At 41.8% G+C, this 25,750-nt stretch overlaps 1 protein-coding gene across 5 annotated transcripts in view; it reads right to left on the reverse strand.

Moving 5' to 3' along the window:
- Positions 1-25,750, reverse strand: part of EPHA5 (EPH receptor A5) — a 195,964-nt gene that overhangs the window by 133,233 nt on the left and 36,981 nt on the right. For all 5 annotated transcript variants that reach the window (XM_065736765.1, XM_065736764.1, XM_065736763.1 and 2 more), the window contains exon 3: positions 21,807-22,470. In XM_065736765.1, coding sequence (XP_065592837.1) covers positions 21,807-22,470 — 664 coding nt within the window. The remainder of the gene's footprint in view (positions 1-21,806; positions 22,471-25,750) is intronic.

The following is a 25,750-nucleotide window of genomic DNA, read 5'->3' on the forward strand; positions in this document are numbered from 1 at the left end:
ATGAGCAAATTCAGGCCAGAAAAAACATTTCAGTTATTCTTGGAGCATGCCTCTCCATTGGAGAATTGCGCTACTGGTTGTCAGCTGCAAAATGTTTATGTTTTGTTGCTACTCTTGTCAGGTCTCTTATTTTCGTTATATTTGGTATTTTTAATTAAATGACCCATTAGAATCACAACCACCATTCTTTTTCTAGATATGTTTGCAAGCTTCACAAAAATCTGTGAGGCAAATCAAAGAATTCCACATATAAGTAGGATTTAGAATTAATGACTGTTAAGCAAACCACACAATTTCTGCGTGTGTACATTTGTAATACCGTGATACTGGCAACTGACAGAAGCAAAAACACTCCTCCAATACTCATTTCCTCTCCATTTTGTCTTTTCCCACACTCAGATAACTGTTTTTATACGGTCACCATACGGTAATTACATCTGGTCAATCTTGTCTTGAGACAAACTAGGACCTATCAATTGAAAATATCCATCCCCTAAAACCATCCAGTTCCATAAACATGATTCTGTGAAGCAAACAAAAAGGTTAGATGAAAGGAAACCATGCAAGTTCCTAAATCCCAGTGTTTTTTCCTTATTTTTTTTCAATAAACTAAGTAATATCATAGTCTGAAGCTCACTCTGTTCCTAAACATACCCATAATAACATTCAGCCTATGCCAATGAGCTTGTATGATAACAGTACAATTGTTATATTTCTCCAAAACTTGGAAGTTGCTAGAACACCTCCCTTCAGGCTGCTCAATCCATACACCAGCCCTTATCCAGCCACCCACTACTCCCACCAAACTTCATCAGAGAGAGCAGGGAGTACTCACTAAACATTCGCCAGCTCCTTTGGACAAATTCTGTTTTGAAACAATGAACTATTTTTGTTATACTCAGCACATTACGTACTCCTAGGGGTGCCAATATGTTCCCCTCCCACCAACATCCATTCTATCAGAAATGAGGGATAGAGTCAAAGGAGGGGTTAACAAGGAAAGCTGTGAGCTATAAGCAACTCTGGCTCATAACATCTTCAGCATAAATTCTTTATGTCCCTAGTTAACAGGGTAGAAGCTTTCTTGAAACAAATCAGCTTGTGCTCAGTTCGTTGATTCCCATGAAAACAAAGGGAAAAGAAAATAACTCCTTTTTGAAAAAGGCCAGAAAAATTCTGGTTCTTAGAAGCCTCTGAAGAAGATAAATTAAGATATTTGTAAGCAATTATGCATCACACCTACCTAATCTGGTTTGCATCACTCACGCTTCAATCTTGATTCTCCTACGTTTATGTCTTATTTCAGCAATTTCAAGACCTCCAGCAAGATCCCTCAGTTGTGTATTATTCAAAACAGTATCATAACTGTTTTCAGTGTACTACGCACATCTGACTATTTTTGCTCAACTCATATTTTTGCACAGACATGCAACCATTATGGATAGCATAATCTCCCAGGTGAGCTTCCCAAGCCCTGTTAGCAAATCAAATAATCCCACCTCACTTTCCACAACCTTACCAAGAAATTAAAAAAGCAGTTTCTACTTCAAGACTCTTACCAATTCTATTATAGTAAAGAGTGAAAATATTTACGTATTTCTTCCATGGTGAGTGTCTCTTGCCAACACTGTGAAAGAATCGATTAAAAAGAAAAGAACGCACACAGCAAGACTGCTTTCTCTCTACAAAGGCTGGCCTTCCTGACGATATATCAGCAGGCAGCAAAACACCCTGGAGGGAAGAAGTTTCTCTTAGCATCTCACAAGCAATGCAGTCATCTTGCCTGAAGCTAAGGCACTAAAAATAGTTTCCTCCAAAATTACATGGACTTTTCCAAAGATATAGATACCCAGCTCCAGATAAGCAAGTTAAATATCATAGACAACCTCCATGAAAAAGTGCTTATAGGCTCTGAGTGCATACGGTCCAAAATAATAAGTGGTATAGACACCATTTTCATTGGTTACCAGTTTGAAACCAGTCTTCGGAGGGCATGAGCAGATCTATGGGGAGTGAGCTCTCCCATACTGAGGAGCAGGGGGAGGAGGGCAGGAAGCACCAGCAACAAGCAGGGTGGTTTGCAGGGAAAGCAGCACCCAGCACAAGGTACCAGAGGGTGAGTGGGAGGGGATGAGAGTAGATGTGTACTTGATAATTATAGCTGCATTTCAAGCAGCTCCAGCTAAATGCCTTGGCATATGCTATGGGAGAGAGGAGCCAAACACTCTGAGGAAGCAAGATTTTGCTCTGCTTAGATCTCACTGAGGACAAGAGCAAGAGACTGACACAGAAGCCAAAGGAAGCAGTGGACACCTGGAACCCTATTTCTGTGCCTAGGGCAGAGTTGGGGCTGACAAACATATTCAATGCTGATCTCCTATCTGGGGAAGGAGCTGCACAGACTCCGCTCCCTCCATCACAGCCATTAGCAGCAGAAATCCTCTGTGCTGCAGCCCCCAGCTCCATCCACCCCCTATACCTGAGTTTCCCCAACTCCAACAGAACCTCAGCACACTACAGCTGCTCTCCCCTTGCCCTTCTTCTTTCCCGTAGCAGCTTCTACCACAGAGGCTACCAGCAGACGTGTCAGTTGATAGAAGCCAAGAGCCACGAGGCAGTGAGGCATTTGCCACAGATAATTTATCAGAGCTGCGTAGTGACACTGCCGGCAGAACACCCCCATGCTACCTTTGTAGTCTCTATCTTTTGATTATTAAAAGGATCAATTAGCACATAAATTGAGCTGTGAATACTGAAAGGGATTTGGAAACAGTAATAATTAAAGAGTAGGACAGCGACTAGGCTCACGAGGTGCCCCTTGCCTTCCCCAGCCTGCTTGCTAAATAGCTAACACATAGATGGAAAAGAGCAGTGCTTATTAACCACATGTCAGTACCCAGGAACCCTTGTGCCCTGCCAGCCCTGGGCTAGCAAACACACAGCCTCCTTGCCCCACAGTGAGGGGAAGAATACGTTCTCAACCTTCTCTTAACCTCACACAGCTTTCTTTGAGTCTCCAAAGTAGCCCCTTTTCCCCTTCTTCATAAATGAGGTAATACCTGCCAAATCCCCTCCCCAACCAACAGTGGAACCCCAAGCCCCAAAATGGGAAGGGTTGATTCAGCCAGGGAAGCAAAGGAGCCAGGACTCAGCACCCAACCTTCCTTCCACTGTGCCAGCCACTGTCTAATGAGGAATATCTGATGGCAAATGATGTTCTCAGATCTCAAGCTACCCCCCAAGGAAACCAGAGGCATCTTTATTTACAGACTGACAAAATCTCCTGGGAAAACAATGCTGCCTCTTACGTGGAGCATGAGAAACATATATCCTTTTAATCACTGCAGCACCAATTCATCTTTAACACTGGTACAGTTTCTGCTCTTTGTTGCTCTGAAATGACTGCAGTGATTCAGCTCCCCTGTGAATACCACCACCTCTCAACAGCAATATTTACTACTAGGATAGCTAAATACCCTTAGTGCTGTGCAGGCGGCTCCATTATGACCTGCAGAGTAAGATTTTCTCAGATATTCCTTACCTCATACAAGGAAACTGTGGAAGGGAATTAATCTGGAATCACTTTACGCTGGCATAAACGATGACAAGGTCCTCAGAAGTAAGAAGTTTGCTTGAGTGAACATAAGCTTAATGAAAAGGCCGTAAAGATTTCCATAGGAAGGAATACCAATCCTGTGTCTTTTTTTTTTAATCCCTAAACAAAAAACACTACTCAAATAATGCACTCCATTCCTCATGTGAAATGGACCAACCTGATGATCTGTGTAGTTAAAAATGAGGAAAATAAAACACCAAAGGAGGAAAAAAAAACCAACAAGCTTGTTTAGGAATAAAGCATTGCAGATGTAATCATGAAAACAACAGCACATTTCTACTTCATTTAGCACTGCATGAGACCTCCATGTACCAGGCTGGGGCAGTTCCATGGCTTGACAGAGCTCCAGTTCCCACTGCTGTGCAACCAGCAACACCAGTGCAGTGGTACTGACTGATGTGTCTCAGATTACACCACTAAAAAAAAAATGGAGGCTAGAGAAAGCAACTCAATGGCCAAGCTAAGAACGCAGTACAATATAAGCTTGTAAACTCTTTCAAACAGGCTTGACTTCGGTATGGCATCTGGAATATAACTCCTGACCAGGACCTTTCTGCAGTACTTCACAAAGAAAAGGACAATTAATACTATACATAGACTCCACCACTTCAGCTTCCTGGTCACCTCTGATGTTAACAACTTTTACCAATAAAAGTTATAGACCATCAAATTCATGCAGGCAGTAAACAGCTTTGAAATTAGTGCGAGCCAAGTTCCCTTGGAAAGAGGCACATGCTTAAGAGAGAATTACAGAGGAGCGGAGCAGATTTATATCAGCTGTTTTAGCATTAAATCTCTTCAGAGTATTTAAAAACATTAAATTGAGACCTTATTAAAAAACTAGACATTTTTATTTCACCAGATTAATGACACTTACGTTGCTAAATTCAGTCTGTAGTTTCAAACAACAACAACACAGCTCTAAGTGTAATTAAAGAACTAGTCATCATTTTGAGGAAAATATCTGGAGGCACACCAGCGAGCTTGATAAATTCAAGGAATTCACCAGCGCTTGGGAATTCTGGCACGCACATTTTATTATTCCCCTGCCTTCCCATGTACAATGAAATATCCTGGTAACTCTACATTACAAAATGGTTCAGCTGAAGGTACTGAAAGCTCACAGCAGGCTTCCCTCTAAACACTATTTAATCATCATTTATTGGTAACTTTGCACTTGTGGTATATTTTGGCTCACTAATCTTTTGACTGCAAAAGCTGCAAGTCTGAGGGATTTCATCTCAACAGCACATAGCCAGTTTTGCGTGAAGCCATTGTTTTCATTTCAATGTGAGAAGAAAAGTCCTAGTCGTGTTGCCACAGGATGTAAAAAGGAAGCATATTGCTTTGTAAAGCACTGATCTGCTTTCACTCTCTTTAAAGAGATAATTAAACATGTGGAAACACCATTCAGTGAAATGCTATTTTAAAGCAAACGTTGCAGCATATACAGTCTGGTGCTTCAGTAGAAAGGAAGAGGCTGCAAATCATTCTTCTAAGTACAGAGTGAAATATTTAATCCATCCCCTTCTTCAAGTTTAAGATAAAAATAATTTAGTAGTATCATCCACTTTTAGAGGAACTTGTATGAAATGTTAAACAACTCCTACTTCCCCATACCTTAAAAATGTTAAACAGAGCACTCATACAATAAATTTGTGTTGTTCTCATGTCTCTCTTTCCCAGACTCACTGAAAATATCTTGGACTGAGCTACAGTAGAAATCCAGGCCCAGGTAAACAGTAAAAAAAAATAAATAAATAAAATAAAATCAAAAACCCTCCACCCTAAAGTACAAATCACATTACATGAATTATACACACTGCCAGGGTATTCACTTAAGAGTAGCTAAAATTTACTGCACGCATCAGTACAGACTAGGGGATGGCCTGATGAAAAGAAGCTCTACAGAGAAGTACCTGGGTGTTCTGGTGGACAACAGGCTGTCTATGAGCCAGCTGAGCAGCCAAGAAGACCAATGGTATTCTGGGGTGCACTAAAAAGAGTGCAGCCAGCAGGTCAAGGGAGGTGAATTGCCTCCTCTACCCTGTTGAAGCCAAGTTTAGATTATTGCTTCCAGTTCTGGGTTCCCCAGTTCAAAAAAGACAGGCATCTCCTAGAAGGAGTCCAGTGGAGGGCCACAAAGATTATTAAGTGCCTGGAGCATCTCCTGTATGAGGAACGGCTGAGAGACCGGGGTCAGTTCCCTCTGGGGAAAAAAACAACTGAGGGGGAAGGGTGTTCTGATTAATGTTTATTAATATGTAAAGGGAGGTAGGAAGCATTGGATGACACCAGGCTCTTCTTGGTAGTATGTAGTGATAGGGCAAGGAATAATGGCCAAAACTTGAACACAGAAAGTTCCATACAAGCCCATAGAAGAACTTAAAACACAGAGCACTAGAACAGGTTGCCCAGAGAGGCTGTTGAGTCTCCTGTGGAGATATTGAAGACTCATCTGGATGCCTATCTGTGTGACCTATTGTAGGGAACCTGCTTTAACACGTTCTTAATGATCTCTTGAAGTCCCCTTAAACCTCTTTAATTCCGTAAAAATCTATGGGCTTGTATGGATACATATCTGTGCACACTAACAGAAACACAGAATTCTGTGATTCTGTGAACAGTAACAGCCACTGCACCTCCATGGACATGCAGCCTAGTAAGCTACTGTCCAAGGCAGAGAAGACTGTTCTCACTGGATGGTATGTGATCTTGGCAACTCCTTTCTTGACTCCGTTTCCTTATCACTAAAATGAGGGTAAGGAGATAGAATACTTTACACATCATATGAAAAAAAAAATCCTGAGAATTTGAGTCCAAAAAGGTATACAGAAGTAGCTGAGTCTGAGCGTTCAACTTCTCATTATCACTCATTATCACTGTAGAACCTCCACAGCTTTGGAAAGGCCATGTCAGCCACACGTTAGTGCTACCAACTTCCTGTTGCTGCTGTTTTAAAGCAATAAGAGATAGTTGCAAAATATAAACAAGCTATTTAAAGTAGAAGCTGATTCTTCTCCAAGAAATCAAGGCCTGGGACATGTAAAAATATGGTAAATTTTTTTAACTATCTGGGTGATTTTGACCTCTAAGCTATGGAGAAAAAAAAAAAGTCGTCAAAGCAGAGTCCAAAATCTAGCACTGAAAACAAAGCAAACAGACTAGAGTTTAAGGGATCATTCTCCAGGAAACCACAGGTCAGCCCCACACAGAGCTAGCACCATATCCTTCTTAAGTATATATAAAACTTGCATGGAATAGAAGTATCAAGAAAGGCAAATACAGAGTCCCCAAGTGTTGGGCCCCCTTGCTGTGCTCAGTCCTGTCTCTATGTTTTGAGATTGAACTTTATGATCTTGAAGGTCTTTTGCAACCTGAGCAATTGTATGTTGATCAGCCACTCCTTGAGACAGATCTGCCAGACAGAAGCTTACGCCCTCAGCATGCCTTCTTTTGCCCCAGGCAATGGCAAATACTTCCCACTGCTGAGCACAACCATCAGATGTAGGAAGTATTTGTAAGCCATGACTGACGGTTCCCCAAGTTGCTGGTTATATCTGCATGGTTTGTTCCTACACATACCCTCTGATTTCATTTCTCTTTCTCCATTCCTGGTGCCAGGCAGACATACACAGTGCACTGAGTGCAGTAGCAGAGCTGTCAGGGCCTGCTTCTCTACTCAGCCTGGTACCACACAGCTCCTCCTTGGGCTGTTGTTTCAGCTTCAAGCAACCAAAGGCATGGAGAAGCTCTTCCAAGAAAAGGAACGACAAAGCCTCACCATATCTGATAGTTGTTTCTTTCCTTTAGACTCAACAGATCCATAGGCTGACTACTTCAAAATCAAAACACGATGGCAGAAATATAACTTCTCTCCAGAATAACAATGATGGTTGTTATATTCTGGTATAGACATAAAAAAAAAACACTACTATTTCCAAGTAGTGCTTCATGTAATGTAAAACTAAGAAAAGGAAGAGGAGAGGGAATGAAGCTATTCTATTATTTATCAGCCACATGGTCTAGTTTTGCCCCCACGAGCTATTTCAGAAATGTATGGACACACAGCATCTGCAGAAGATTCTCTTATTAACGCTTTCAACCATGCTGATCTACAGCACTAAATTTACATGCCACTGATTGCTGCGAGTTTTCTTAAGTATTTTTGGGGACAAGAAAATAAAAATATAATTCTCTTGCCTTTATGTCATAATACCATGCAACAAAGTAACGTATGAGCACTGCACATTTACTGAAGCTCATAAGTTATTGATGAAACTCTTTAAGGACTAAGCTGACAAAGCCATTCTACTTTTGGTGATTTACATAATTATAATTTAGACACAATTTACTTATTATTCTGCTGTCTATAATCAACTTTAAGTAAACACTCTGTTCTCATCCTTATATTTTAACCTGAAGCAATTCAAATTAATTCACAAACGTAGTTTTGTGCAATCCTGGAGGCAGTGATTGGCTGAAAGGCATCTCAATAATTGTTTTAAGTGCTGCTTAATAATTGGGGGAAGACTACTACTGATCATCACCTCTTCATTTCTGTGATTGGTTCTACCAAGACAAAACCTAAATCAAAGGCCCAGAGACATGCTCATCGCTTTATACAGAAGTACAATAGGGCAATTTATCCACCCTTAGACCGTTGCTGAAAATCTGTTCCCCAACTGTACCAGGAGATCTTCAGACACATCAGGCTACTCACTTTTAAAATGCATATTCTGCACCCAACTACAAAAACACACCCCTGAAATTCCTCCTTGCTAGCCAAGAGGAGGCAAGCAGGAGAACAGCCACTGAAGCCGACTGCTCTATTTCTATTGAAGGAAAACTCAGGAAGGGAAAATAAAACACACACAAAATGAGAAGGGCAGAAAGGAAATGAGTCAGATTTGCTGGAAAATATTTACTTGCATTTCTAACACAAAGGAATCTTGAGTATTCATCACCAGCAAGTCAGCAAGGCTGGCATAACATTGTAGATTTGTTGCCATGGTCTACTTAAGGTTAAAATCTGCCATTTGTATTCTCCAGTGACATCAGTGCAAGTTCCGCCCTGAGGCCCAGACAGCACTGCATAGCTCTGCAAGGTATGCTGCCCTGTGCAAGGAGGCTGGTCCACACTACATAGGAAAGCAAGAGCATTGCTACCTACATCCCTCTCAAAAGAAGCAAGAGATGGGAAGACCTAAGAGTGATCTTGAAAGCAAGGATTGTAGAAGCTGGAAAAGGCTCCTGACTATGCAGTCAGGAGGGCTCATGCACCCTCAAGTCACCCAGCCTTCTGTGCCTCCACTTCTCTCAACCTGCTTCTTGAAAATGTAAACTCATTACTTCCAAAGTCAGCTTCACTTTGCTGGATACATTGCAAAAACTGATCTTAACCAGGGTCCAACATCATCAACGGTAATCTCAACTATCCAGTATCCTAATACCTACCTACACACCTAATGCATTTATATACAGCTGACTGAGAAGGCTGTCGTTGCAAAACTCATCCAAAAGGCAGCCTGAGCAACATGCCAGAAACAGAAAGGAGCAGTGAAAGACCTCCCAAAGATACTTAATATTTTTCTTTGAGTAAACACTGTGGCAGAGAGGGACCACTATAGCTCACCACATTTTCAAAGTGCTGACCCAGGAAGTGTAGCCACCTGACACCTGTACCACCACAACTTCAGGCCGTAGGAGTGATTCAACCTCCTGAACATGGAACAAGTGAAGGCAGCAGGATTGCAGAGGTGAAAGTACCTTACCTTTAGGGAAAGGAAGAATCATATTAATCACAGCACTGGGTAACTTCTCCTACTGTATGCCTTGTCTTGAGTGGACTCCTTTCCGGCTGTGGATGAAATAATGGTGGCATTTCGTCCCTGAACTGAGAAAGGCAGGCACAAAAAGGCACTAAACAACCAGGCAGCACAAGGGAAAACCACAGCTTTCCTACAAACAAGTCACCCAGCATTTCCTCTGCTGATAGCTGAAGCCTGCATAGGATGCTGGAGCTAGCAGAACCCTCAGCACAGGCTGGTAGCCAAAGACACCTCATACTCAGCACAGGTGCTTGAAGGGCCCCTGCTTCCTGCACTTTCCCCAGCTGCAACCCTCAGGAGGGAATAGAAACACAGCAGAAGTCTGTGCTGGGGTACTGCAAGCAGCCGTGTGCAGGATCAACATGATTTCAGCAGCTGAAGCCTACAGCAAGATACAGCTGATCATTAGCAGCAAAAACACTACTGATTTAAACCAACACAGAGCTACCAACATCACTGATGCTATCTTCAGTTCAAGCCAGACTGAAAACAGGCATTAACAAAATCATCTTCTGTTTCCTATTGTCCTGGAGGTTGCCCAAACCAGCCAAGCAAGCCCAGAATTAAACATAAAAATTATAGTCTTTTTTTGACATCTGAAATGTTTTCCATCAGCATCAGAATGCCCACAATTTATATATCACAAAAATCATTTGGCAGGATTAAATATGAAAATAATATATCATGGATTTGTTATTGGAAGGGAAACAATTTGCTGCACACGAAAGCCCAACAGAAGAAAAGCCTGATTGCTGTGATGAATAATGCATATTGCCTATAGTACTAATTAACCTTGTACTCCAGTAAGATATTACGGAACAATAAGGCTAATTTGAATGTGGCCCGACACTTTTCCCAATGGCATCTGGAAATCAGCCTTTGGAACATGTAAAATATGAATTTGTTAAACCAAAAGACTTTGCTCAATAAACAAACCGAGAGATGTTTTTTGTTTCTCTGTGTACTTGTAGCCCACATTGCTTGCAGGAGTGTACACCATGCAAAACACAAAGGGACTCAACATACCTGCAGCACTGCTGTGGCACGGCCTCTGCTTCCCCCAATCAGAGTGGAAAAAAGCTTCCAGCAGCTTGTTGAAAATGAACACTAGCTTCAAGCCGAGACATTTTTACATCTGACCTAAAAGCAAGTGTCTTCATCTGAAAACACCAAGTCTAGTTCTGTCTGACCTTGTGTTTCCTGTGATGTACTCATGTTCCTGTTAGCCCATAGCTACATATGTCATTAAGGACATGGGTGGCTGTAAGAATCAGCATGCTCCCAGCCATGCACAGTGCACACAGTGCAGCCAAGCCAAGGGCTTGCACAGCCATAACCAAGCCATGTTTTCAGTGAGGACATGCACAGAAGGCATCGTGCATGGAAATCCTGGTAAACACCATGCCTAACAGCCCACGGTCAACTTCAAGTTATCAGCCAGAGGATCAGATTTTCAGGTGGCACTGGCCAACTGCTACAAGTTCCAAGGTCAGATCTAGCTCCACATTTTCTTCTTGGAAAAAGACCAGAAAAACAGACTTTTTGACTTTCTCCAAGCACCACTCAGATCACTGGGAGATCACCAAACCAAACAGCATCCTACAACACTGTTGAAGGACAGGGCCTGGCAGGGGCCACCGCCTCCCCCTTCTACCAGGGCATTTAACACACTGCATTTCAGAGTCAGCACATGAGTGGCTGCCCCCACCACCAGAATGACACAGCTCTTATCAATGCCATTAGCCATCCTCAGAGCTCAGTCAATAACAGTAAACAAAATCATTTTGCTTATCCCTAAGCATCAGATTTTCATCTGGCAGTTATCCCACACATCAGAGAGTGAACCCCTTGCCCAGAACACACCAGTAAAAAAGCACCAGGAGATGCCTGACCTGAACGCTGAGGATTTACCTTCAGTGCATCCAGGAGGCAGGAGCCCAAAGGCAGCAGCATTGAAGATGCCACGTGTACAGCAGAAATCAGTTAAGCTCACAGCATTGCAGCAGTAGCAGCTTGAGGAAGGCTTTCTGCCATGCACCAAGTCCTGCAAGCAGGCCTGAAAGGCTGATGTGCTATTTCAGAGTGCAGCAGAGTGAGGAATAACACAAAGCTTCTTACCTAGTCCTTTTAATGGAGTGCATTGGAGAGAAACTTATGGATGAACTTGAGCCTGTGTCCCTTTAGATGAGCTGAGAAAAACACCACCATGAAGAGACAGCATCTCTCTAATACTCAAGAGGTTTGGAAGAGATCAGAATCCCTTTATTATCTGATCTCAGCTATGTCTATTAACAAGCTTAATTAGTATTTTATAGGCTGGGCTCTTCTGGCAGTCAGTGCAACACTCAAGATCTAACCCAAGAAATCATTGTAGTTGTTAAGAATGTATTGTAAAGGATTATCATCTTCTTCCCAACAAAATCAATGGTAAAATTGCCACAGTACCACATGATGATTCACTTCTGTCAGGCAAACTGCACCCACATGAATCAGTTCAGCAGCACCACTGTGAAATAAGAACTCCCTGCGTTATTTCTCTGAGGCTCCATAAGTAAGGAAAACTGTCCAGTTGATGCCCACTCTTCCTCACGTTTTAGCTAGAAAACCTGGACCAAAATTCCTTTTCGCATGAATGATCAATTAAATCTCTCAAGCATAACTTGTCTCTGCATCTGTGTGTGTGGGCCCATGCTGCTTTGACCCAAGATGCATCCATAGGTATCATTGTTGGGTAAATCCCCACTGCCAGAGCTTTGTTAGAGGAAGCCACTGCTCTCACAACACAAGAGCAAGTCCAAACTGCTGTGACACTTCATTTGTCTGGGCAGTAGCATGCCTGGAAAGATGACTGCCCTGCTTTAGTGGAAGTATGCAAGACAATCAAGGCCACTAAGCAAACCAGTTTTGACATATTAAATCATGCTTGAACTGTGAGAGCAAAGCAAAATAATGTAAGAGCTCTTCTAAAAAAATGTCTTTAAAAATAAATGGATAATGCTGGCTGGCTTTGTCCATAGAAAGCTGAGAAAAGCTTTTATCTGAGCATCCCGGTAATTAACACCAACAACGGTCTTGGATTTGTAGTAGCACAGTGAGGAGCCTCGTCCCAAGATGCCAGCACTGCTGGCATTTCCTGAACCAACATAGCAATGAAGCCCATGGTGCTGGCTATGCTGCTGCCTGGGCAGCAGACTATCTGCAAAGCAGCTTGGAGCTGGGAAGCTGCAACCCACAGGCTGCTTCTACCGAATACCAAATTAGCACGTTCCCCATGCTCGCAGGGAGCAGCTTTTCCTCTTGCTCTGCAGTAATTAAAAGGCTTCCTTCTCAGACAGCTTTCCAACACAGAGCTGTGACCTCCTATCACTGCTGGAATGGGATGACAAACTGTCCAACCATGTGCAAGACATCTAATGCATGATTTGGGGAATTAGTGCTGCAGTAAGATGACCCTTGAAAACCACACAGGAGGCAGCCATTTCACTTGGCAGGCGACAACCGTGACTCTGGAGTTCAATATAGATGATGCTGGCTCCTCAGGCAGGCTCACTTTATCCAAATGATACCAGTCACACATGTGGAGGGACAGATGAATCTGCTGATGCAAGGGATGCTTTAGATGTAGGGGGTCTGGTGCTCAGTTACCAATACCAAACTCATACAGCTTTGGCAGCAAAAGGGACTTTCAGGCTGACATGGACTCCCTGGCACTCCATCCTATGCAAAAGCTTGAGTTACTGTAAAATCCTCCTCCAGAATAAGTACCTCCAGGCCAAACATTTTTTGAAGGGAAGTATCTAATTTTGAGGTACAAAAGCAAACAGTCTAGTTAGTGCTCAGAACTGCTGAGTATCCACCAACTTCAGCAAATGCTAATGAGCGCCTGATGCTTTTGAAAAGGAATTTTAAGGCCACAAAGTAACGATTTAAATAACCCAATTTCAAGCAGAGGCTTTCATTGAAAAGAAATAAGACAAGAAAACCTCACACAACACCATGTATTTAAACAAAAAAAACCATCCAAAGCTTGGAAAATATTTTGCAAAAGACAACATATGTTCCAGGACCAGCTTTAGAGTTTTTGTGATGCTGTTCAGCACTTTCCAAGCTGGAGACAAATGATCCTACAAGGGTTACGTTACTCCAAGATCACATGGGATCAAGTACAGCACAGACAACCAGAGCCCTCTGGCTGACAACGAGTGCCTCAGCCCCAAAGCAGCCAATTGTTAAATGAGGAAACAGTGACTGCAGCCTCCTTTGTAAAGTAGATCCTACAAGATCCTGGGAAATGCTTTTTATGTAAGCTAGAAATATTGCCATGGTCTGCATCAACTACTTCTTTCCTTGCAATGAAACCTAAATTGAATCTCCTCACAAGCCACTCACGGCCCACCACGAGGACTGAGGACACACCACCGAGCCTTGCTAGGACAGGGGCCGGCTCCCGAGTCAGAGCTGCCTCCTGTGTCCCCATGGCCAGCAGGGCTTTGGCTGGTGAACCCAGCATAGGAGCAGAGCACAAGTCCATCTCCACCACTTGGGCTGCATAAAGACATCAAGATAAAAGCAAGACAGCAGAGCAGCAGATGCATATCCTCTCCCACCAGTCTCTTTCAGGGATGCCACCTGGAGCAGAACAGTGACAGCCTTGTTTCCTCCCCAGCTAGTGAATGTGAGCTGCAGCTTTTAGAGCTTAGATTTCAAAGGGAAAACATCTTTCTTGGCCTTAACCTGATTTGCTGTCATTTACAGTGAGAAGAAAGTTGTCATCTGAAAGCCCAATTCTTCAGCTACAACAGTTTAAGGACCTACATTTACAAAGGTAAGACAAGTATATGAAAGCAAGAAAGGACATCCATGGACTCAGCATCTTCTCTTTTGCCTTTTCTTTCTTTAATCTGTTTTGGGTATACAGTTTGGGTTTTTTAGAACACCGAGCCTTGCTCTTTGAGTTCTTTCCAGAATTAAAAACTTTATCACAATCCTGAGGGAAATAAAAAACAGAGGCACATCAGTACCAAGCTCAATGCAACCTCAACCACGTACTGTCTGTGGACACCATGGTGTCTACACTAGATTAAATCAAATGACAAAGGGGAGCAGGCTTCCAGAATAATACATAGCCATCACTGTTTAGATGAAAAACAGAGTCACCACTTTGTGCAGACATCTGCGTTGCAGTCTCTTTACTCTCATTGCATTCTACTGAACACTTACCTTATACAAGAGACATTTAGGAAGCTTTAAAAAAAAAGAAAAGGTAAATTGCAACTACAGTCAAACAAGACAAAATTGCACCGTCCTTTTCCAAAACCTAGATTTTAGCCTGAGTGTTAACTCAAAGCAAGTTAAAATGGTCAAGAAATAAAGCATGCACTGAGAAAAGCTTATAATTGAAATGTCAACACATCATTAACTACTGCTAAGTGCTTCTAAATGAGTAGGACAAAAGTGAAAACCTGTTCTACATGCAATAGTAAGAAGAAAACATGCAATAGTACATCTTCATTTTAATACTCAATATAAATTTTGTGGAATGAGGGTTTTGACTGACAAGCACTGGTGAATCTATGGCAATTTGAGAGCTTGCAGCCACTGTTCTGCTAAAGATTACCAGCAATATTATATCAATGAAATCCACTGTGTTGCCAACCACTACTTGTATACTTCATGCTTAGTACTTCTCCAGAGTCTCTGTTTCTGATTCAGTTAGTAAGCAAGCTAATTCCAAACAATACAGAAGTTGAAAGTAACAACTAAACGAACAAATAGCACACCACAGCTAACATGCCTTTTCTCCTGCAACTCATCTATCATCTCATAAGAAATTCATTCAGCTACCAATGGATACCTTGCACTCAAGAATACTAAAAAGTAACAGTAATTTAAGAAAGAAAGAAAAAAAAAAATCAGTATTCTGCCAAATACCAGTTAATTATCTAGGATAATTAACTAGGATTAGAGGCAAAAGTATGCCTGAAAATCTACCCCAACATCTACGTTAGCTAAGAAGCAAGAATGGCCATCAAAATTGAAGTTTTCAAGACCAAATTCCAAACTCAATTTTACTTATACCGTTCAATGTATGTTGCACAGGGAGAGAAAAGTACTCCTTATTGTCCTGTCACTGCATAGCATTCACGTTGGAAGGAACAGGAAGGTTAAGCTGGGCAAAGTAACAACCTAAAAGCACTGCTGAAGAATGACGAAAGATCTTCAGGGGTCACCAGGGGTTCCAAACATACCAAGCAGAGCAGGAGGTGAAAACTCATTATCGAAGTACAATATATTGCATATGCATAAACCATGCCTCCTATAATGAAGGCAAAGAAACATGTAAAACAGACCAAGCAGCATTATACAAACACCCCTGTTGCAAAAATTCTGATCTCTGGCAAATATTCCCTTGCTCTCAAGTATGTCAGCTGTACAACAGAACCACCTAAATATATACATACATACATACATCTCTGCAGAATGAAACCATCCTCCCTCCAGTGAGGACTACCTTTTACTGCAATGTAGCATTTGAGCGATTTTCTTTAAATTTGAAAAGATAATACAGACTCTGTAGCCAAAAATTCCGCTATTTTGATGCTGGTTGGTTTTGTGCCTAATTAAAATTAACTAGGCGCTTCAGCTCATAATTATATAAACACCTACTACGCTATACTCCCAGCCAATTTTGTTTTAATCAGAAAAACGCACAAGAAGTATGAATGATGGGCAAAGAACTCCCTGGAGGGGCAACAGTATTTCCAAATTCAGTATTTTCCATATACTGAACATTTCCATCAATGTTTTTCTTGCCATGTAATCACCTCCCAGTAGAACAATTAAGAAGAGATTTGTTTTATTCCCGGACTTGGCTTGCATTCTGCTCTGCCATGAGGGTGAAAGCGCGCTCGCCTTGCTCACCAAGTCCCAGTGGGGAAGGCCCCTCGAAGACAGGCAGGATTTAGTAACATGCTGTCTTTCTGGTATCCATGACAAGGAGTTTGAACTGAGAACTGAGCCAGCTCAGGGTAGAGAAGAAAGCTGGGGTGGGGCTAGAAGAAAAGTTACCCCCGTTCTGCATCTATACCATATGTAAAACCAGAAACCCCAGCTGCTTTTCAGAGCTAAACCCCAACTGCAAAATGAAGTTACCTGTGCAGCAACACATTTCCATATCCTAGAAATAAGGGGATGAGGAAGTCAACTGCAGTGACTGTCCCTCCTGGGAAAATTTCACGTACTGAACATTTACTGTTTTGTTTTTGTTGTTTTTTTTTTTTCAACATAGAAAATGAGCAACTCTACTTCTGACCAGCTAGCAACAAAATGAACAAGCATCAGTTTGGTAAAAAACTTTCTGATCTGCATAAGCTAGCAACCCTTGTCAACTGATTTTAATTATATCCAGAGTAAAATATTTCTGTCAACAACATTCATTTCTGCAGTCTCTGTTTCCTGTAGGAAATTCTTATTTCTCTTGGCAAGAGCTGGGCTGAACTTCAACAATTAATGAACAATCATCAAATTAAATATTGTTTGTAAAAGCATAGTGATATTCAGAGAAGTTGATTAGAGAAAGAATAATTAAACAAATACCAACACTGAAGAAAGCAGAACAATTTGAATCTTCTAGAGCCATTTTACAAAAATAATCTAAATATTTCCTCTGGCATGAGATCCCCTCTAGAAACCCATACCCTGACCCATCACTGTCCACCTCTCAGTTTCAAAGCTCTTTCTGCAGTAAGGGTAAAGAAATAAATAAACTTCACCCAAGTTCTTCTCTATTATTTTGTCTATCACTGTACCATCTGTAATCTCATCCACACCTTGTAGCTGGCTAAAACTGGCTGTGCTCCTTTGATGTCTCCTCAAGCAGCAACATGCACTGATTCTTAGAAAGGAGAGCCTGGTGACCACCTGAACTCATTACTTGCTTCAGCCTGGCTCTCTTTCAGTGTAGTTCATGTTTTTTTTTGGTGTTGTTTGTTTTTAACTCAAATACTTATTAATTTGTGATTCAGCTCTGAAAAGCAGCTGAAAAAATATCAGGCTCTGCTAACTAATTACATCCGCAGTTATAGCTCTGTGACTTCATGTCACTACTGGGACCTCACTGCTGCACCAAACACTGTATTTGGGTCTCACCTGATTAACAGGTCAGTATCCTGTTCTTTCAAGGAGAAGGGGCTTTAAAGCCTCTAAAGGGATAAAAATAAGAACTTCCTGGATCTTGCTAAGATCACACTGGGCTTTGGTCAGTGAGGTTGAACATATAAACCTCAAACGATAAGCAACTTAACCTCCATTTGCAACAAAACTTGCCTCTGACAATGCAGAAAGAAGGAAAGGGAAGTGTGGGGATGATACATTTCTTTATCCAAAACCCTAAATAGGTGAAGATCTCACAGACTTCAGTAGTACCACACCAGTTTTACAGCAGTTTAGGATTTGGCCTTTGGGAATGTACTGCCTGCTAAGGGGTAGACCACCACCAGGCATTTTCAAGCTAGGAGAAATGCTCAGGAGCATTGCTAGAGAATTTATTCAGACAGTATCAGATGAACCAGATAAAGCCAATCATCAAAGTCCTTCAGTGGCACCAAATCACTGCTCTGTAAGACTGCATAGAAATTTGGAACAATTGCTTTCAGTTTTTATTGTTAACTAGTACCACAATTTATTCTCATGAATAATGAACCTTAGAACTGGTTCTTTATAAATGTGTCCCAAAACAGCCACAATTTACCTCTAGCTGTCTCATAGTTGCTGAGAGTTGCCAGAGGAGGTGTAAAATACAAGTAGTTCAGTTTCTTTCTTTTACAGTAAATACTGCCTAGTTGCCATTATTAATTGAGAGAGCGAACACATTATATAAAGAGATTAGACCATGTCATATTTACAACCTCAGTGTCCCCAGTGAGAAAAATTGCTCAGCTGTTACTGTCAGTGCCTTCTTCAAACAGGAACCCTGCTGACAAGATGATGAATTCAGAACATCGTTGCCAATTAATGATTTGTAGGCAGAAGGGATTTCAATAGTTCCCATATGTCTGTGAGGGTGACTGGGATTTACATCGTCTCTTATTAGACTGTAGTCTGCTTTGTCCAGACATGACACTAGAGCTTGGAAAATGTCATCTTTGCAGGAGAAATTTTAGTAAACAAAGCCAGGCTCTTCAGGGTTGAAAATGTTTCCTAAAGCACAGTCAGTAATAACCTCCTTAACTGTAAGAGAAAGCAAACAGGGAGACTGCTGGCAATTGATTTACAAATCAAAGGTCAGAAGTTACTTAGGTGTTTGTCAGAGCTAAAAAACACACTGCCCAGAATACTATTATGCCAGCCAGAAGTACGGTGTGCATTTCCTAAACATGAGTCAGGATATGAAAGAGTCATCAGTATCAAAGCAAAACTTACATAGTACCTTCCTCAGTGTAACTTACTCTACTGACAGGCTGCGAAGTTTCCTTTACTCACCATAAAAAAAGCCCATTCTTGTGAATATAGCAACATCCCAACCAGAAAGCATTTTAATCACAAACAATGTCAGCATGTACTCTACATGCACTAAACACAGACATTCTGGACAGCCTAAGGCCGATGTCTTCTATCATCTGAACATCTTTAAGTGCCTACCAGCAGGATACATTTGGCAGCATGACCTAGGTTAAATACAGGACATCCAAATGAGACCCTCAAGCTGACTTTGCCACAGGCATTTAGAATCATAGAATGGCTTGGAAGAGACCTCAAAGATCATCAAGTTCCAATTCCAATCTGCTACAAGCAGTGCTACCAACTGCTAGATCCAACACTAGATCAGGTTGCCCAGGTCCCCATCCAACCTGGCCTTGAACACCTCTAGGGATGGACAATCTAGAACCGCTCTGGGCAGTCTGTTTCAGCACCTTCACTGCTGCTCTCTCAGAGAATAACTTCACCCTAACATCTCATCTAAATCTTTCTACCTTGAGCTTACAACCATTCCTCACTGTCCAATCACTATCTGCCAAGCTGTTCTGGTTTCCTGGCTCCTCATCCTGCTTCCTTACTCTGAGGGACAGGGAGCTCTTGCACTATCAGAAAGACATCTTTAAGGAGTAGTTAGCTTTGCTCCACCTTTGTCTCTAAGGTCAGCTTCCCAGGAGACCTCATCCAACAATTCTTTAAACAGCCTGAACTTCATTATCCTGAAGTTCAGGGTCCCAATTTTACTCTTTGCCAAGCCTACGTTCCTCGAGATCACAAACTCATCTAGGGCATGGTAACTGTAGCTCAGGCTGCCTCCAAGCTTAATGTCCTTAACAATCTCCTCCACACTGGTAAACACCAGGTCCAAGAACGCTTCATTTCCAGTTTGGCTATCCAATACCTGAATCAGTAAGTTATTGTCAATAGCCTCCAGGACCCTCCTGGATCACTTGCAGCTTGTTGTATTGTTTTCCCAACAGATACCTGGGTGAATCAGATCACCTATCCAGATGAGGGATCCCAACATCTCATTGATCTGGTGGTGGAATTTAGGGCTTTCCTACTAATAAGAACAGTCCAGAATAATTAAAATAATAGAATTCTGCTGAGGATGTAGGTGAAGAGTAGTTTATGTGAGTATGTCTTACCACAGCAAGGCAAGGGCTCATCACCACTTAGCTTCCTAACACTTTCAAATTGTACTCAACAAAGTCATAAGCTGGGTGACCAGATGACACTGTCCACCAAAGTGACTGAGAAAAATAAGTAAAAACAGACATTCCCACCTGCATCCCAAAATAGAAAGCAGAATTCCACATCACTCAGATACAAAGATCTTCTGAAAGCACATTGCAGATGCCATCTCAGCAATGCCAGAGATGTAGGTACTATGGACTTCATGAACTTGAAGTCTTTTCCAACATAAATGATTCGATGATTCTAAAAGTTTTCAAAGCTATTCTTGGGTGTTTGGTTTAAGCCAAGAGCTTTTTCTGTTTTGGTTTGTGGTTTTTTGTTGTTGTTTTGGAGTTATTTTTTGTCTTTTAAGTCCTTTAAGATTACTTTAAAATATAAAAATATAAAAGCCAGCTTCTGAATGGCAATTAATGAATGTACTCCCTTACTCGAAAATTCTAGCAGGTGACTCAAGTCACTGTCTAGCCATAGGACCCAATCAGTGCATATTATTTCAGAACACAGTATTTTTAGCCACAATGAGGCAGATTCTTACTGAAATATCTGGCTCATCTCCTTCACCAGTAACAGCCCAGGTTTTCTCAGCTTGGGACAGTGTTCATCTTTGGTCCCCCTGTGCACTGTCAAACAGCAAGTCAGATGTCTTCACTCGCACATGAGAAAGCACCTCTATTAGCACAGGAAAGCAAAACACCTCACTTTGAAATACTGACTGCAGAAGAAGGAGACTCTCCTAGTCAAAAAAAAGTTTATCAGTGAGTTAACTCTTGAAAAGACTTGAAGTACAATAGACTTCAAGGGCTGAGGACTACAGGATCATGACCACAGGTCACTTCAGATCCATCCTATGCACCAACACTGTAAGTGCCAGTGACGGCTTTCTGGACCAAGGTGAAGAGAAAGTACAACATTGTCTTCAGCTGGAAGAGATTCCTTCTGCATTCTCCACAGGTTCCCTCTAAGTGGCCATAAGCAGAAGAAGATGGGAGATGCAACAGGTGATGATCAAATAAGTTCTGCAAAAGCAAGTGTGTGACAAACTTCTCTTCCTCACCAAAACAAATTTTCTTTGAAATGGTAACACATTTACAAGAGAAGGACAAATTTTACAAACAAATATAGAATACAAAAAGCCATACTTCCTGTACCACCTCATCGTATGTTGCACTTTTCAAAAATATTCAAGTTTTAAGCTTCAAATACCTTTGATCACTTCCTAGAGACCCCTGATTCAGGATACTTATATTGAACAGCAACCCAGAAACCTCAGCCAGCTACTTCTGCGCAAACATGAGCATATTTGGAAGCATTCTTACCAGTGGGGTTTCACATTTAACTCTAAGTTGCTCTGTATTAAACTATTTTACAAGAAAATACCAAGCCTTCCCCGCTCCACCATCTCAGCCCCCACCCAAAGAGCAATAGAAAAAAAGTCTTTTAAATACAAAACAAAACACATCTCATAACTGGAAATATATTCCAAAGCACTGGAGAGAGTATGTAGGTGTGAAGTCCCACTACATCCATCCAAGGCTTCTTCACCCGCCACAGCTATTCATAGGACCTCAGTGGAAGAGGGAACCCAATCTACCACAGTCAACTCAACCAGACATGCTAAAAGGAGGTAGAAGAGAAAAAAAGTCAAGACTGCACATCACACTAGCCACTTCAGCACTGCAACCCCTTACCTTGGCAGGTGTTGTTCTTCTCCTCATACCCTGCCTTGCACAAGCACTTCCCAATGGGCACCAGCCATTCTCCTTCTGCGCTGCAGTGCATCTTTGGTGCCTCATCAGTCACTGAGTGGTTGACACAAACGCCTGACACTTCTAGCAGCTGTGAGGAATCTGCTCCTGTGATGGTGTCTGGAAAGCGTGCCAGGTTGCGGATCACTGATGGACATTTCTTATAGTACACACGCACAGAGACCAGGGCGATGCAGGCACCCACATCCTGGAAAGCAAGGTAAAATCCTTTCTTTGTTAGAGGCCCAACATCTCTCACTTCTGTGTTTAACTTCATAACTCTGTCACCGAGGTCTAACTCTGTGAAGCTCTCATCAGCAGCAATGGTATCTATCTTGATGTACTGATTCTCTCTGATGTTCCTCCCATCTTCATCATCCGACTCAAAGTAGTACATATTAAAAGTCTCTTTGCAAGTCCCAAGTCCTCCTGGAAGGCTGTTACAGTCCCTCAGGGTGAATTTGAGTTCAATGAAGATGCGGGATGCCCCTTCATTAGAGATCCAGCTGGTCAGAAGCCAGTTGTTCTGATTCTGTTCCATTACCTTGCATACTTGGTATGTGTGTATTGGAGCATAGTTCTCATCCACTTCACCAATTTCTTCCCACTGTGTAAAGAGAATAATTACTTTTTAAAAAGTTACAATTTCCCCACATCTTAACTTTCCCATGGGAAGTCACCTTGGGATTCAGAGGTTTATAGCAGGATGTTTAATGAAGAAAAAAAAAGTTTTATTTGGCAGTGTTTTCCATACTGGAGGCTTGACACATACTTGATAATAAATGTTTTAGATAAAAGAAACTTAAGAAATATAAAAAGACACTAATTAAAACCTTCTGAAATGCCTGAACCAGAAGTGAGAAAATGTACCACCAAGTCTCTCCCCACAAGCACTCTAAATGACAAAACAAAAGCAGATGGGGTCATGGGTTGGCCTTTTCCGATGCATATATGCAGGTGAAAAGCCATTTAACAGTCTGTATGTCCCTGCTCCCCCAGGATCCTTTCTATCACGTCCTCAAATCACTGCCCTGCACAGTGAAGACAAGCACATTTCCCCAGCCGATCTCTCCCACTGAACAGTTTAACAGGAAATCAGTGGTGGTGTAAGTAAACATGACTCTGCTTCCCAAGAGCGCGAGTCATGAGAAGAGCAGAACACTTTCAACAGAAAAGGTGTCAGGAATGTAAAAACTTGAGCTGTTTTGAACAGCTAGGTAGTTCTAGGTAGGTTTTTAAGGTAATTCCTCCCAGCTGTTTATGGCAACTGTAACAACTACTTTGTTCTTTTATTTCAGTCTCATGCTAAACTGAGTCACTTGGAAGGAACGCTTTTTCCTGGTCCAGCACTGCAACAATGCCTACAACAGAAACATGCAACATCAGCATTTCCTTTCTGCTTTTGACAAGTGCAGTATCACATTAAGAGATTAGATTAACCCACATGCAGTAAGGAAGTCAGGAGAACCAGAGATGCCAGTTCTGCTCCTCTCGCCTACTTCTCAACTGCTCATCTGTAAGGGCTTAGTTCCCAGAGCCTCTACTCAGCGCTGCTGCCTGCTTCTAATCACAGCTGTGGACACAACTTAATTTAAAGGTACTTCGATACAAGGTAATAGCTATATTCCAAGCTGAACATTTTCCAAGGCCAAAGGCCAAGATTTTATTGGAAACACTGCCTGAGATGAAGTCAAGAGCCTTCTCAACTCAGTTATCATTACTGCAGTGCTGACACGGAACATCCTCAGAGTCAACATTAACAATGACATCCTTTCAAGGAAATGCTTTTCTTAAATTTTACATGACTATGACAGCATCAAGTGTCATGAAAGTGTCCTGCAATGCTACAGTCCCAAATAAGTACCATCAGCAAAAAATACCATTTTGTCTCCTGCATGTACCCTTCTTCCCTGACCTGAGAGATAGCAGTGTGGACTTCAACAGTTTTGCCCAAAGATGCACCTGCTGAGATGAGCAGAGCTCACAGGTACCACCCATCTTCAAAGCAAGGAACCTCACCAGAAGTTTTTCTCATCTCCATTTCAAAATCCTCCACTTTGTGCTTAAACAGGCTGTGATCAGTCCCCCTCTGGCAATATCACAAATGTAGCTGGGGAGATGCCTATGGCTAAAGCAAGGCAGACCTGGGCAGGATTCATGCCTAACTTTGGGAAGAAGCAGTTTCTTTTGACATGAAACCATAGAAATGTAAGGACTTATTTTTAACTAGCTGGAGATTCCCTTTGAGAAGGAGGAGTGTTTCACTTTCCCACTTCTTCCACTTCACACTTCTCCCACCTGAGACGTAGGTCCCTGCTGCAATGACCTCAGTAACCTTTGCTCTTTCCAGCTAAAGGTTTGAATGATCTTCTACCAAGTACATCAACCAGCAGGTACTGGAAGTGCCCAGAGAAAAAAGTTTGAGGTGGAAACTGCTGAGGCCAAAATGTTTTAGTAAGCAAAGGTGTGCACAGAAGGCCACAGTAGGATACAGTACAACTCTTTACAGCATTTAGAGGGTTTCTAATGGACATTTCTTCCAGAGAACTGATGCTTGCCGAGACTATAATGTTGCAATCATGTCATTAATGATTTAGCTTGAAGGCATACCAAATATCCTCAGAAAAACACTTCTATAATTCAATTCAGTTTTGAAAGGTAACCATTATGCTCTTCACTCACAAAAGTAAGCACATTTCCAAGAGTTAAGCTCAGCTCCAAGAGTTGTGTTAGCAGAAGTAGAAGAAAGCTTATTTGTTTAACAATGAAATCCAGTAGTTCTAATGGTTGCTTTCATCCCCTGAGAGCAATTAACAATGAGGAGGAGGAACCTCCTGAAGTCTCATCTCGGCTGCAACAAGTGCCACATTACCTAACATCTCAGGCTTCAGGCCATGCTGCACTTCCAGCAGGGAAGCCCAAATCCAAGCAATCCTGCCACCACCGCTGTGCCATCAGACCTATAGCAACCAAAGAGCAAGAAGAAAGGGAAATGCTAATGAGTTAAGGCTGCTTATGTCTGCATAATCCTCAAGGGAGAACCAAGTAGATTGTATCAGCACCATCACTACTGTATAAAATCTCTGCTCTGCCATCTAATCCCATCTCACTCCTTCCTATCTGCATGTAAGAGTGCACCATTTCTTTCTCTTCCAATTAGCACAGCTGGGTCTGCCTCACCCAGGAGGCTGCAAGCAGCCTGCCACAGCTCTGCTTTTCCATCCCTCCTTGAGGAGGAGACAGGGGAAGGAAGCTCTGGCACCTTCTGCCTCGTTGCAGCTTCCCAATTATTGCAGACCTCAGACAACTCCTCCAAACAACAAAGGAATACAAACTAGCTAGAAACCATGCAGGATGAAATGTTGCATCGTAATGGTTAATGAAAAAGAAAACTCAACACATTAAAATGACAGCATCTAGCTGAAAATATTAGCATGAAAAAATATTAAGTACAACTGAACAAAATGTGTAAAATTTTAATTCCTCTCTGCAGCACATATTTTTGAAATATAAATCAACTCCATCTGCAGGATTAAAACAAAAATGCAACATTAATTTGGGGCTAAATGTTTTCCCTAACTCTTTAATAGCTGTAAGAAGGAAAACACAAACACATTTTCAATGGCCTGATGTTAAATCATTTATAGAAGACCTATTTCTGAATCAGAAATTTCCAGTATGCCACTGCTGGTGAGTTAATAGGAGCTCAAGACCACACTCGGCTTCATCAATAGGAAGCATGTAATTCATGCATGCTGTCTGCCTATGGAAAGGCCAAAGATACCACACATCTGACTAATACATACATAAGAGCTAAAAAGCATTCAGTGGAGCGGTCTTGGGTTAAATGGATAATTCTAAAACATTCACCATCTGTCCACTGGTCA

Source organism: Cyrtonyx montezumae, unplaced genomic scaffold, assembly GCF_038088225.1.
Source record: "Cyrtonyx montezumae isolate F1298 unplaced genomic scaffold, pur_monq_1.0 scaffold_2, whole genome shotgun sequence".
Lineage (NCBI taxonomy): Eukaryota > Metazoa > Chordata > Aves > Galliformes > Odontophoridae > Cyrtonyx > Cyrtonyx montezumae.